Source organism: Argiope bruennichi, chromosome 9, assembly GCF_947563725.1.
Source record: "Argiope bruennichi chromosome 9, qqArgBrue1.1, whole genome shotgun sequence".
NCBI classification, from domain to species: domain Eukaryota; kingdom Metazoa; phylum Arthropoda; class Arachnida; order Araneae; family Araneidae; genus Argiope; species Argiope bruennichi.
Genome location: NC_079159.1, coordinates 2571485 through 2587526, shown reverse-complemented (window position 1 = coordinate 2587526; position 16042 = coordinate 2571485). Strand labels below are relative to the sequence as shown.

General features: G+C 28.4%; 1 protein-coding gene across 4 annotated transcripts in view; it reads left to right on the top strand.

The window, feature by feature from the left end:
* LOC129985229 (gamma-tubulin complex component 6-like) overlaps positions 1 to 16042 on the top strand; it is a 58334-nt gene that overhangs the window by 29425 nt on the left and 12867 nt on the right. For all 4 annotated transcript variants that reach the window (XM_056095172.1, XM_056095175.1, XM_056095174.1 and 1 more), the window contains exons 11-19: positions 4512 to 4572; positions 4864 to 4973; positions 5554 to 5645; positions 7170 to 7309; positions 7973 to 8195; positions 9694 to 9736; positions 10578 to 10927; positions 12990 to 13140; positions 14722 to 14863. In XM_056095172.1, coding sequence (XP_055951147.1) covers positions 4512 to 4572; positions 4864 to 4973; positions 5554 to 5645; positions 7170 to 7309; positions 7973 to 8195; positions 9694 to 9736; positions 10578 to 10927; positions 12990 to 13140; positions 14722 to 14863 — 1312 coding nt within the window. The remainder of the gene's footprint in view (positions 1 to 4511; positions 4573 to 4863; positions 4974 to 5553; positions 5646 to 7169; positions 7310 to 7972; positions 8196 to 9693; positions 9737 to 10577; positions 10928 to 12989; positions 13141 to 14721; positions 14864 to 16042) is intronic.

The window sequence follows — 16042 nt, the reverse complement described above, 5'->3', positions numbered from 1 at the left end:
GCGTCTTTTTGAATTCTTGCCAAACGAGTGGCAATAACGTCGCCAATGGGGCAACCTAGACGGATTATTTTTTATTATTATTATTTTTTTTTATTATTATTTATTTATTATTTTATTTTATTATTATTTTATTTTTTATTATTTATTTATTTTATTTATTATTATTTCTGGCCTTAAAGTGTCGTTTTTTAATTGAAAAATAATAATAATAGCAAATATTCAATTAGTAGTCAACTTAGCGAGATTTCAAATAAGTTGCCAAGAGATGGACCCATCTAGGATTTTACCAAACTAAAAAAAGAAAAGAAAAAGCACCATTGTATTTAGAGAGCGTGAATGCAGCTACTACTAAAACACAGATGAATCTACTCAATCAGTAATAAAAACCAAGTTAATAAGAAAAAAAAAAAAATACCAAAATTAAACCAAATAAAATAAGAATACGGCCTGAAGATTTTCTCAAGGGTCACCTTCAGGCAGGGATTCAAAATAACGGATTTTTTCTGTGAGGAATCCAGACTAAATTGTCCAACAGTATTAACTCCTCGTGACCCGAAAATCCCCTGAAATTAGGCCTAAGAGATACACCATTTTTACAAAAAAGAAACAAAACAATAAATTAAAAGAATACGACCACTAATAAGCAAAAATACCATAACATAAAATAATCATATAATAACTCTCATAACCAATTATGAAAACTAAAAGGAAAGAACTTACCAGAAGCAGGCAAATTTTTTTTTTAACATAAGCTGTCCCATTTTTATTTCTCGCGCCACAAACTGTTTTTGCTAACGCCATTCAAGGTAAAAATAATTGGAGGGTCTCAGTGTAATCGACGTAATAGCAGAGGGAAATAGGTTTGCTCCTCTTAAACAAGGAAGTTGCCATTCCTTTTACTACAGTTACGCTCCTTAATGGTAAAGCCGAACTATGAGTTGCCAACGGACAAGGAGAACCTCAGATCATCCCTAAAGGCATGTGCATCGGGTATTATGGACCCTTATGCGAAGACTGCGTAAATACCATAGACGAAGGATCGTTTTATTCCACGACCACTTCAAAGGCAAAGTTGGGTGTCATCGACTATACCACGATGATAGCTCCGGATTTGAAGATCGACCAAAAAGAAAGAATCTTGCATCTACTCTAGAAGTTTCCAGAAATTTTTGATCAAGAAAGGAAGTCAACTCAATGCTAAACACCGAATAAACACAGGTGACCATTTACCTATCGATCAGAGAGCTTACAGAGTGTCCCCATCTGAACGCCACCTTATCAGTGAAGAGTTAACCAACATATTAGAAAGAGACATCATTCAACCATCAGAAAGTCCATGGTCATCTCCAGTCGTCTTGGTCAGGAAAAAAGATGGAAGCTGGCGTTTTTGTGTTGATTATCGCCGACTCAACAAAATTACCAAGGAAGACTTGTATCCATTGCCGCGTATTGACGACACCTTGGATTGCCCGAAGGGGGCAAAATATTTTTCGTCTATGGATCTCTACTCTGGTTACTGGCAAATAGAAGTTGATGAAGCCGATCGTGAGAAAACAGCTTTTATAACACCTGAGGGATTATACGAGTTTAAAGTGATGCCATTCTGCTTATGCAATGCTCCAGCAACTTTTGAAAGGATGATGGATAATCTTCTGCGACATTTAAAATGGACAATGTGCCTTTGCTATTTAGATGACATAGTGGTGTTCTCAGAAACATTCGATGAACATCTTCAGAGGTTGAATACCGTCCTTCAGTGTATACAGAACGTAGGCCTTATCCTTGATCCAAAAAAATGCCTCTTTGGAGTACAAGAGATAAAGATCTTGGGACACCTAGTATCCAGTGACGGCGTACGACCGGACCCAGAAAAAGTAAAGGCCGTGAGTGACTTTCCCGTGCCTAGGAATATCCTTGGCATAAGAAGCTTTCTGGGACTTTGCTCTTACTATCGCCGATTTATAAAGGACTTTTGCCATAAAGCCGAACCTCTACAGCTGTTACTGAAGGGGGACACAAAATTCCGTTGGAGACCTGAACAAGTTGTAACTTTTAATAACTTAAAGAAAGATCTTACCTCCGATCCTGTTTTAGGCCTTTATGACGAAAATGCACCAATGGAACTTCACACCGACGCGAGTGGATACGGAATCGGCGCAGTATTAGTCCAAATCCAAGATGGGAAGGAAAAAGTAATAGCTTATGCCTCGCGTACTCTGACGAAGGCTGAGAGAAACTATTCCACAACTGAAAGAGAATGCCTTGCGGGCCATATGGGCTATAACTAAGTTTTAGCCATATCTCTTTGGAAAGACTTTCAAGATCGTCACTGACCATCATTCCCTGTGTTGGCTGACAGGACTGAAGGATTCCTCTGGAAGACTCGCTAGATGGGCGCTGTGACTCCAAGAATACAACGTAGCAGTGGTGTACAAAAATGGAAGAAAACACAAAGATGCTGATAGTCTGTCCAGAAACCCATTAAAAGTCGATGCTTCATGGTCTGGGGACTCCATAGGTACCCCTTTATTCACTAATCTCTCAAAAGAACAGATGAAAGATCCGGAATTGGCAAAAATAATGAGACCAATCAAGTACCGAAGCAAGCAGGCTGGGAAACTTTGAATTAGTCGAAAGAGTCCTCTACAAGAAGAATTTTGATCCGTCTGGAAGGAAATTTCTACCAGTGATCCCGAAGCATTTACGACTCAGTATTATAGAATCTCTCCATGACGACCCTACCGCCGAACATCTAGGATTCACCAGGTCGTATGATAGAATAAGAAAGCGATTTCATTAGCCAGGTTTGTGCAGAAATGTTCGAAGATATGTGATGCACTGCCGTGAATGTCAAAGGAGAAAATCTATTCCTCAGAAGCCACCAGGTCATCTCGTGCCTATTCCACCAGCTGCCGCTCCTTTCCATCGTATCGGAATCGAACTGCTAGGACGATTTCTAAAATCTGACGACGGCAACAGATGGATTGTAGTATGCACTGATTATTTGTCACCGGTACGCAGTCACCAGAGCTTTACCGACGGCGGAAGCTACGGAAATCGCCAAATTCCTACTAAAGGACATAATCCTGAAGCATGGAGCTCCACGAGTTATCATTACAGACCGTGGTCAAGTATTCCAGTCCAAGCTGGTGGCCGATATTAATCGACTGTGCAATATCACTCATCGAATGACTACAGCCTATCATCCGCAAACAAATGGCCTCACAGAGCGATTCAACAAAACGCTAGCAGATATGCTTTCTATGTATGTTGATGTCGAACAGAAGAACTGGGACCAGATATTGCCGTTCGTCACATTCGCTTACAACACTGCCAAGCACGACACGACAGGTTTTACGCCCTTCTACCTAATACATGGGCGAGAAGCTGAAACGCCGTTGGATACGATGTTTCCCCTCTGCCCCAACGAGTTCAGCCAAGAAGACGATTACGTTAGTCATCTGATCAATAAAGCAGAAGTGAGGCAATTAGCTCGTGTACGAACTCTCGAGGCTCAGAAAGATTGCCGGCGTTGTGACTCCAAACATCGGATGGTGGCATACGAACCAGGGTATTTGGTGTGGATTTTTATACCAGTTCGTAAAATAGGGCTTTCCGAGAAGCTCCTCTAGAGGTAGTTTGACCCTTATCAAGTTTTGAGGCGGTTGTTCGACGTCACCTATGAAGTAGCCGATTTCGATCCTACTTCTAGAAGGCGGAAATCGAAGGAAGTTGTCCACGTTTTACGCATGAAGCCATACTGTGATCCAGAAGAACAAGACGACCAACATTCTTTTGAAAGTATGGAGGTTCCGGAAAGAGACATTTCTCAAGAGATTACTCCCCATGAAAACGCAACGACTTATACTGGCCCTGTGACTCGATCAAGAACTAAAGCCACAAAATTAAATGTCATAACATTGAGACGCTGTTCTTCTAAGGAGGGAGCAATGCCGCATTGAAAAGAGACAGTCGACTCTCCATGGCCGAATGGTCATAGCACTGGTCTCTTAAGCAAGAGATCGTAAGTTCGAATCCCGCTAGAGACAATGCGATTCATAGTCTGTGTAAATATTTAATTCCTTGATTTTATGTTTTCCTTTCTTTCATGTTCCAGAAGATTCTGGATATTTCTTTAGTTTACCAGATAAGTGTTCTGGACTTTTCTTACTGTCTCCAGAAAAGTATTCGGGAACTTTCCCTGCTAGTATAAAAGCAGATCCGTCAGTCACTGAGTTCTGAGAACAGAGTTGAGTTAATAAATTGGTTTAGCTCTACTTCTTGTGTGTGTCATTGAGTTCCACACTAGAGTACCTACGTGACAATATGAGGAAATGTTAGGAAAATGCATTTTTTTCATGTTCATCATTGAAATTTCAAGTGCAATCATTGAAACAAAAGTATCAGATGTAATTAAGTATCAACTTATAGCTGTTAGTGAAGCTGAAAACATACACACGTCTTTATTATTAGTTGAGATTACTTTTCATTTGTTAATTTATTTTTTGCAGTAGTTTGATTGAAATTTGTGGACTTCGTTTTGAAGGGAACACTGCTTCGGAGATTCCAAAGGTACGTTTTTACGGGACAATTTGTAATATTTTTTTCCAATTCCCGAATGAAAATCAACAATAACTTTATATGCATTTAATTTGTTATGTTTAAAGTGATTTTTTAAATTGAAATTATTATTTTTTAAAAAATTTGCTATAATTCAGAAATAATAACTAAAAAAATTTCCCCCCATTTCATTGTGCATTGTTAAAGACTTTGCTAAAGACAGGTAGATAAAATGTGTGTATATTCCAAGCAATATATTGCCTTATTGAAAGTAATTTGATGCATTGCTAACATTTCTTCTAGGGTCTGGGTTTGCTTTCATACTTGAATAAAATATCTTGGCTTCATAAAACGAAAGAAAATGCAATCATGGTCGCTGTTCTTTTGAAATATTTGTGTACTCCATATTTTAGGTAAGGTTAGAAGCTATTATTTTGATATTTTAAGCATTTTCCCCTTTATTTATAGACAAAAATATAAAAAAGCATAGGAAGAAAACTTTAAAAGCATTTTCTTTGAATTATTGTGTTTTTTACTATTTTTGAATGAATTGAAACATTGTTTAATTGTATTAAGTCATAAAGCATTTGACTTTTGTAATATATATTTTGAGAAATGAGGAATTTTCATATTTTTGGTCTTAATATTGTATATCGGTTTCCTTTTTGTCTAAAATAGAAAACATTTATTTAAATAAAACTTCTTCAAAAGTTGAGAAAAAAAAAAAAAGTGAAAAATATTTTATGAATTTGTTGCATTTACAAAATGAAGACATTTTTATTTAAAGGCATTTAATGCAAAAGCCTTTTTAATTAATTAGAAAAAGTCTTAGAATAAAATAGAAAATAAGTTTACATATTAATTAAATATCATATTAATATCTGGTAAAGATATACTTTTGAAATCTGTTTTTATGTGTTTTTAGAAGTGATGTGACTAACTTGTGTTGATTCTGCTGTGAATAATTTATTACTATTATTATTATTATTAAAGCTTTCTAAATAAATGGATGTCTGAAGGCATTTGCTGTGATCCATTTGATGAATTCCAAATTGAAGAGGATCGAAAGTATTTGGATAGAAAAGGTATTTTGCATTCTTTGGTTTAAATGCAATAGACATTCTTCAAAGAATTTTATGTGGAATTTGAAGTTTCATAGAAAAAAAAAAAATTGATGTATGGAAATTTCACTGTACAGGAAAGCAAACTCAACATTCTTACTGGATATTTTATATTGGATAATCTTGCAGTATGCAGTTAAGCATAGTTAATTTTTTAGTTTTAAACAAGACTTAACAAATTATACTATTAAAGGAAAACATTTTTAAAATTATACTTTTATTTGTACTGGGTGAATTTCTTTGCAGTATTCTTAAACTAAGGATCTAAATATCTGCAATGCTTTAAAAAGTTTTTATTCTGAAATCATATTTTTTCAAAATTTTCTTTCTCAATTCTAAAACTGGTCTCTCAGTCTATGATTTCAAATTCTGTTTTACAGCTATTATATTACCCAAAAATTAACTATCTAGAGGTATAAGACAGAATGTAGAACATTCTTGAGCAATAATAGTCTCAGTTCTGTGCAGAGAAAGCAGGAAATATATTTTCTTTTTGCATGAAAATGCATTTGGAACTTTGGAATCAGAAAATCTAAGAATCTTAGGATTCTACGAATAAAGATTTTAGTTGTAATTCTTTCAATATCTGGTGAGGTAATCAAAATCATTTATTTTTCACAAACTATTCTCTTTCTACTTTAAATTACTGAGATCTGTTGTTTGTTAGTATACATATATCAGATTATGTGGAATTGAATATCTTTCTGTCTGAATTGATTTTTTGATATTGATCACAAAAGAAATTAAGTGTATTAATTCTTAAAAAAAAAAATTGTTTCATTCTTTGCATTTTTTTTTTTTTGTTTAGATAGCAATTACTTTAAAAAAAAGAATTGAAAAATCAAAATGCTAAGTAAAATCTTATGAAATGATATAATAAACCACATCCCACATTAATTTCATAATTTAAAAAGAAATATTTTCATTATTACTTCATTAATATAAGAGTTTAATGAATAAATTTGCTTATAACATTAATTTTTTGCATTGCATTAATATTTTGAACTACTTGAAATCATGCCTGGTTTTTATTTTATAGTAATTTTTTGACTTTTTGGAATATAGCCTTTAGCAAATTTATTATTGAGCAGAAATATCTTAATTTAATGCTGAATACTTTTAATTACATTAAAATAAAGCTTGTGGATTCAATAAATTACTGTAAAATTATGAGCTAATCTTTTCTTTGGAATTTCACAAAACCATTCATAAATAATAACTATTCAATAAAGTCTTAAAAATTCAAAAATATTTGATGTTAATTGTATCTTTTATCGATACTTTTATTTCATTTTTACCAGGAAATACTTTTATAAAGTAAATCATACTTCAATCTAATTAATTATCAAAGAAATTTTGAAAATTCAAATAAGTTTGTTAGTATAAATGAACATCAGAAAACAATCATAGTATTCATGTTGGACTTTATAATTCATTTTTAATTTTTCTGTTTGAAAATTAATATTACATAATTTATTTTTCAAACAGATGAACTATATTGGAAATTTGCATATACTGAACATGAAGATGATAATATGAGAATTTTGCCATATGAGATAAAAAAATTTTCACATGATATTTTGGAATGTGGAAAAACTATGAGACTATTACAAAACTGTGATGTACAGGTAATTATTTGCTGTTCCTTTATTGTAAATTTGTATTATAATTAATTCAGCATGTAAGGCAATTCACATGCAAATTTGTATTATAATTAATTTCATGTTGTATTAAATTCATTTTATTGTTTCTGTTATTAAACATAATTAAATATATCAAAAATTATAAATTAATTTTATAATGAATTTGGTTTGTGATTCACATGATAGGTCTTAAATTTATATTCATTATTTATTAAATCACATTTTCTAATGATATTTTGAAATAAAAGCATGACTTTTAAAAATTATGCCGATTTTCAAGGCCCATTTTTTTAATACTTTATATAATTAAAAAAAGGATTAATAATGTGAAAAGGCTAACATTTTATTTTTAATGAAGCTTTGATATTTAATTGTAAATAATTCATGGAATTTTATAGATTTTCTTAGTTAAAATTATTATTTTAATGTCATTACTTTAAAATTTATTTTTTATAGATGTATATTTTTAATAATAGAATGGAAAATAAAATTCATTTATTGATTTTCTTTTATTCTTTCTTTGTATAATATCTGGAAAAATAATTTCATTTGACATAATATTACAAAAATCTAAATAAAATTGTTGTTTTTCTCTTGAACTAACAAAAGTTTATTTCTTGAATTTAAATTTTTTTTTTTTTTGAGTAGATGTTCAGCCTAGACTATATGACATGCAATGCACCCCCCAGTCTTTCCATGTTGTTTTCATATGATGCTGTGAAATGTAGAATGGCCGAATGTGAACAATACATTTTAAACAAAGAAACATTTGAATTGAAACATAAAAATGGCAGAAACTTTTCTGAAGATGAATTTTATATTGGACAACAGATTTTTATTGATCAAAGGATTTTAGCTGAAAAAATTGAAAGTAAGTTCAATGCTTTATTTCTTTTTATCATACAAAATAAAAAAGAAAAAAAAAATGTAGAAGTGTAACACCTTTTTTGTCTAAAATTCAAAGAAAGCTAAAAATTTTGTCATTTTTAAAATGAAAATCACTAATTCCTATTTATGTGAGAACAACTTCTCTGAAAATCATTATCTGAAAAAAAAATTCCTTAAACACATATGTAGCAATCATGGTAACTGAGGAGAAGAGTTTTTGCTTTAACAGTACCTTTTATTGGATTATCTGTCTTTAATAGTTGATGACAAGTTTTGATTATTGAATTTATGATTTTGAATGTGTACTTTCTAACTGTAATTGATAACTAAAGTGACGTGGTCTCTGTTGATTGGCCAGAGTAATAGAGACATTTATAAAGATATGGTTAAATTTTATGAGTTCAAAGCAGACGTTTCCCCTTGAGAAGCCTATGAAGTTAATAGGATTAATGTCAAACAGTTGAAGTTATAGCAATTAGATTCTAAGATCTGCATTAATCTTGAATTAAAAGTGTTTTTTTTTTTTTTTTTGGTTTTTTTTTTCTAAATCTAACTGTTGAGAAAAAGAATGTTAAAAGGCTGCAAAATTTGAATTGTATGCATGCACACAAATACATGTATATTTAAAAGAAATGCAAGGTTTGTTTTAGTAAGTTAATTTCAAGTGATTCTCTGCAGAAAATTATTTGGTCAACCTCTGATCAAAACATTATAATTCCAATTATGTCTTGAATGTCTTGTTTTTATTAGATTATTTCAGTAGCTAAAAACAGTTCACTTTGGTATTCTCAAAAGTTTTAATTGTGAGAAACATATCAAGAGCTACTAAAATCTATTTTATTATTACCTTTTGCTCTCAAATAACTCTATAAATATTTCAAACTGAATATCCACTGAATCAAACTAGTTGATATTTTAGTGCATTAAAAAAATTGTATGAAAATAAAATCAAGCATATTTCTATTGTTTTTCATCTATGGATGGTATATTTTTCAAAATCTAATGTAATTTTGTTTGCATTATGGTGCTTTATTTTAGTGTTAAAAATAAAATGTTTTTTGCTTTACAATTACTATCATTTTCTGTAATTTATACTGATTCTTATCAATAAAATGAAGGTAAGATAATGTTTTAAAATTTTATTAGGAATTTTGAACAAATTGCATGTACTTAGAAGGAAGATAAACTATTCAATGTACCTGATGTGCAAATATTAAATAATAAAAAGAAATGACCCTAATAATCTGTTAAATCCTTTGCTTATGTACATCATTAATTTAATATAAATTTTTTTTTAATGTTTGGATTTTAATATTTTATTGTAAAAAGTTATTTAATATAAATTTTATAAATAATTGAAAATGATCTGAAACTATACCTTTTTTAAATGAAAAATAAGATTGGATAAGGATATATTTTGAATTATGAATGTATTCAGCTTATAATTTCTCAATTTATCTTTATATTTTTTTTTCTTGCAGAACAATTGAATTATGTAACTACATTTGAATCAGTTCATGATATGTAAGTTATAGCTTGTAGGGTGCAAGTTTGAAATTTATCCTATTTTGTCAAGTGTTTTTTAGAAATGTTGTAATAATTGTTTTAAGCATCTAAATATATTTTAAGTAGTTCAGTTGTATAAAAAAATTTATATCACATTATCACAATAAAAAAAAAAGTAATTTTTTTTTTCACTGCTGCAGAACCATGATTTTTTTTTTAAAAAGCTCAAATAAAATATCTTTTATTAAAAGTCATATCAAAATAATTTTTAAGTGTTTTTAAAAATACCCCTTGAAAAAATGTCTTGGATTATACGTTTGAAACATTACATAAATAGTTCTCTCTCTCTCTCTCTTTTTTTCCATGCATTATGTCTTCTTAAAATTCATTTGCAAATTTAAATCAATTTTTAAAAATTTTTACTGCAAAAATAATAGAACAGTATTTAATTTTTATAGATAACTAATTTTTAGTAGTTTTATCTATATTTAGTGATTATTTTTACTTCTGACATTACATTCAATCTTCTAGTGATTAAAATTATGTGATGAAAGAAAATATGTTGTATTGTGATTTTTTTTGCAAGTTAAATATTTCTTATGAAAAGTAAGAAAAAAGTGTTTAAAAATAATGGCACCTTAATAGGCTAAGTGGTTATTCTTCTCTCGCTCACAAATACTTATAATTCTAGAGGAACATATGCTCACTATTTATACATTATATTGAATGAAATCTAATTTGTTTTTATTATTTTATGAATTTGATTAAAGTTAATAATTGGTTTCAAACATCTAAAAAAATGTAATAATATAAGTAAATATGTTTTTTTTCAAATAATTTTAAATTTGTATTCTTTTAGACAAAAGAATGATCAACATGTGAATTTGAAAAGATGTAAATCCTTTCCTAACATTACATTAGTAAAAGAAGTAAAGAATTTCGATGGCATATTGCATAAAAGTGTTGGAATTTTGTTTTCTACTTATGGATATAATCTCATAACTGTTATTGCCAATGATTTGACTGCTTCAAAAGAGCAAAATTTTTTCCTGAATTCTTGGAAATTTTCTCAAAAAAAGGACATGACGAATTCTTATTTAGCTCATGATAAATTCAGTATTCAGAACATGCCAAATAAAATAACTTATTCAAATCCAAAAGAGGAATTCGAATCTTCCGAAATAACAGAATCACTTTCATTCCAACTAGGTAAGTGCAGGTCTCATTTCAAATAAGTGTGTATTATCAATGCAAATCATTAACATAATTATATTTGTACTTAATGGATAGATAATCTCCTTGAAATCTAGTATTATGCATAATATATGTTGGGTTTTATAATTTTTTTAATATTATTTTTATTTGTAGGTCATCAACTGTAATCATGATTCAATAATTAATTTCTAAACTGTTAGAAATAATTTACATCCAACTGAAAAATTCTTTGTATGTTGTAATTAATTATGTATTATGTTATTATTATTAATAATTGTTTTGCTGGAAAAATAGGAAATTTAATGTATTAATAATTATATTTGCATTATATGATATATAATTATATTTAATCAACATTCTAATATTTTAAACAAAAATGTCTGAACTTTTTGGCTACTAAAATAGACTGAGTTATGATGCCATTCATTTCATTATTTTAAGCAACTTAATTATTGCTTTGAGCTAGCATTGCCCACTGATTGAAAGATTTTCCATGAGAGAGCCATTGAAATGTTCTAAAATTTTCTGAAATAATGGCAGTTAAAGTTTTATGATAGCTAGTTTTAATGACATAATAATGGTACTCTGTTTGTTCAAAATGTTTAGTATGTCAAGAATATTTTATTAACTATTTTGTGCTGAGAAACTGTAAAAGATTTAGACTTTGTAATTTTTTTTTTCAGACTACCTTTATTGACTCAAACAACACAACATATAATTTTCATTTTTTAAAATATTTTCCCTATTGATTAAATGATTAGAATTGCTATTTTGTATAAGTAATGGCAAAATTCATTATATTCCAGGCAAATATTTTAGAAAAAGATCTTTCTGTCTCTATTTAATGAACTAAAAAGTCAGTTTTGAAAGAAAAAAAAATCAACAAACATTTGGAAAAAAATTTTTTGTAATATCTGAGATTTTGAAAACAAATATATATGCAAAATTTGGAGTGAAAAAGCAGTTATCGAGTTTTTAAATTGCTTTTATTCTTCAGAATTTTATGAATATAGTCCACTTTTTTTTATCTTTTGTGAAGATTTCTTTGTCCAAGTCATGGCAAGAGCAAAGTGGTAAACTGAGTTGGTAAACAGGAATGATAAAACAGAGCAAGCATCAGAAAGAATTTCAATCTTATGTGGTTTAAAAATGAATTTGCTAACTTCAGCATTTTGTTTTCATGGAAAAATTAAAAGCCAGTGCAATTTCAAATTTAAAGTTACTATGCAAAGATATTAGAAAATTATTTTAATGATGTAGCTAATTTGAAATTATTACATGCATAATGTGGTAATTTTTGTTTAATATAATTCAAAATTTTAATGATTTATAAATTGTCCTCTAGTGAGTTATTTTCTCTCTCTCTTTGTTTTGCTAAACACTTATTTCTGTACTAAATTTATGAAATATTATTTGTAAATTTTTATATCTTTATTTTTTTTATTAAAATGAAATTTGGCTTACTTTGATAAGATAATAAAAAAAGTAATTGGCACTTGTTGACATTTATGGCCCTCATGATAAATTTCCAAATAATTAAAAACATTGCAAACAAATGAAACCATAATGTAATTATCTTGGTATCTTATTAACACAGAGGTTGTCATAATCTCGAAACTGTCAGTAAATAGGAGGCTGGTAATATCAGCATGTATACCAAATAATCTTATGGAAAAAACAATTTGTAGATGAGCAAGTGTTACATAAAAACATATGTCTGATTTTTTTTTTTTTTTTTTTTGTGATTAAACAAATAAAATGTTTGCCTGTTTCCTCTGCTATTATTTTTCACTATATTTGGAAAGAAGATTATTAATTTCATGTTTTATAATAATTCTTAAAATAAAGATTAAAGTATGTTTAGCTTGCATATGATGCAGGCTAAATAACATTTACATTGTATTTTGTAATCAAATTTAAAAATCTTCTACTTATTCTCATTAATCATTCTCATACCTTATAAATTATTTTGATATATTTTTTTAAATCTTATTTCCATTTGTTTGTTTCATATTATTTTTGATTATAATGAAATGTATGCATTATACGCTTTCAGCTAAATTCCCTCCTGGTTCTTTCATGGACTGCTTACTTTCTCTGTTAGTCAGTGAGTATGGGGATAAAAAAGAAAATATATATTTATTTATTCAGCTGATTTCTCTTCAAAATTTGATGCTATATAATTTCAGGGATGTTTTGAACATGAGGTAAGCATAAAGAATAATAAAGATATATTTTAGACAATTAGTGATGTTACTGTCATTGTCTTCTGATTTATTAAAAAAAATTTCACTTAGTTAATGTAAGTTTGTTATTATGATTTTCTTTAAATTAGATTTTATCTGAGATAAATGAAATTTTAATGGAGATATGAGTAGCACATGTATTCATGTGGTGTTCAATTGTGAAATACCCAAGAAAAAAAAATGAGACAGATTACTATAACATGTATTCTAACAAATTTATACCATGAATTCATGTTTATGGAAATTTAAATAAATGCTATCTTGCCGAATTCCCCTCTCTCGAAAAAGGAAAAGAGAGGAATAACCGAATGCACAGAAATGAAAAACATTTTCAAAATATTTCAAATTGTTTGAAAAAAAATTTATTGCTGTACATGATATTATATTTAAATTTTATTGGGTTTTGCATAGTTTCAGATCTTTAAAATAGTATTTTAATTGGAAATAATACTTATATTCTGCACCATTTACATTTAATCAAGGTCTTAAGACCACTGAAGATACATGCGAGACTTGTGATATATAAGGAGAAGGAGTAATGTCTTAAATTTCCACCTGCTATTGATTTCTGGACATTTTAGAAAAAATAATAAGAAGAAAAATTAGACAGACTTTGTCAAATGCTCAGTAGAATTTTTAAACTATAAATTTTAAATTTAAAATAAATTTATTATATGCTTATGAATTATTACTCAATGTAATAACCAATTTTTTTTTATGTATGGGAATGAAATTTTATAAATGAGGTAAATGATTCCATCACTAAAGCAATATTCTGTTTTCTTTGAAAATGACTAAAAATCATGAAAAAATTTTCTTTTTCGAAAAATTACCCCCCTCCCCCATTTATTATGCATATACTTTATCCAACATGTTATTTGTTCTTAATAGATAACCTATATTTATGATGATTATAATTTTTTTCTTCCTTCAAAAATTTTCCAGTGCTTTTCTGATAAAGGTCCCCCCCCCATTTCTTGTGGTTCTTGTTAAAATATAACATCTGAAATGTGTTCTGGGAGCTTAAATGAAATTTGCTTGTACATGTTAAATTTGGTTGTATTTACTAAAATATAGCTGTATGTATAATTTATTATACTTTTGACTCATAATTTATAATATATAGAATACACTTTTGTTGAATAAGTTGTAATGGAAAACTATTTGAACCGCTTATTGAAGAAATTCATTGAATTAGTATTGAAATAAATTTAATTGAGAATCGCCTAGTGAATTGTTAAAAACTGTATTAATCAAAGGTAGAATTTAGAAATATTTTATTCCTTCTGCATGAATTCCTTTTAAATTCCATATAATGTGTTGTAAATTAGCCTTTAACAATCATAATTAAAAAATACTGTTTCTGCTTTTAGTTGATATCAAAACAAATGTTTGAGCATTTTCTCTTTTGAGTTTTGAATAGTATTTTTTTTCCATTTCATACCTAAAACAAAACTAAAGGATGTATTTAATGATATATGGATGAAAATAATTATTACTATTAAGAATTTATCTATTTATTTATTTATTTTTTTACTGTAGACTTCATTTGACACAGAATGCTATAATGGATTATGTCATGAATCAGCTTCATTTTCAAGATTTATTATTATGCTTAAAGAATACATACTTTCTTCAAGATGAGAGTTTTAGTCAGCATTTGTGTGAAAAGTTATTTAAATGGGTTAGTATTTTCAATATTAATAATTTTATCACTGTTCCCAGTTACTAAAAAACTTTTTTTGTGTATTTGATAATTTCTATAACCTATAATAAAACATTTTAAAACTTAAGTTTTATGGATTAATTGAATAATAATAAAATATTATTATATATAGTGTTTTTAAAAGTAATAAGTTAAATAATTAAAAAAGTTCTGCAGATTAAATGTTTGAAGGTTGTTCTATATTATACAAGATAAGTTTTTATAAACAATTTGACAGGAAAATCAAATATAATTATTACCAATTATAAACTTATGATATACACTATATATTTCAATATGTTGACACAGTCCCTAGTTCTTAATATACTTTTGAGGCTCTTGGGTCTGCATCAGTACAAGAGGTTGCTACATTTGAAATCCATTTCCACGGTAGATCTGTCATAAATTCTGGTCTGATGTGATTATTAAATTTGTTATGGACAAAATGCCATTCTTCTGACATAGTGTGGAAAATTGATGAGGAGAGTATTTGCCAACTTCAAGTATCACCTTCAATGTTTGCTACAACTCTAAATTTGTGAGATTTGTACCCAATGTAATCTTTGCGTAGTTTTAAAATTTGATATTATTTTCGAATTAAGCTTAATTGATCGTTGATATTTAATTTTCCATTATTGAAAAAATAATGTACCTTTCATTCCACCATCAAAGGTAAAATTGCATATTTTGTCCTTCATCCTATTTGGACTGAAAAATATTTTTTTGAATGATTTTATTTGAATTTTATAACTTTCTCTAATATTTTATATAATCATGGAGAATAAATTCATGAGCTATTCATTCTGAGAGAGCTATTCTTGAATTGAATAGCTCTCTCAGTATTTTCTATTGATTCCATTTTGAATTAAAGATAAAGGCAAGATAATCTTCAATCAAATATTTTAACATGTATATTTAAAGTAATGAAATAAATAATATCAAATGAAAGTCAGTTGATCAAGATACAGTATTTTATGGTAAATGTAATATTTTTGATGTTTTAAAATTTACATAGGTGTTATTTCAAATTATTCAGTTTATTTGGGAATGTAATAAAAATTTATTTATGTTCTGAAGAGACTTTCTATTATAATTTTAAAAATGTAATGGTGTTTTAATTCAGTAGGAAATAAAGCTTTTGAATTAATAGATTTGTTT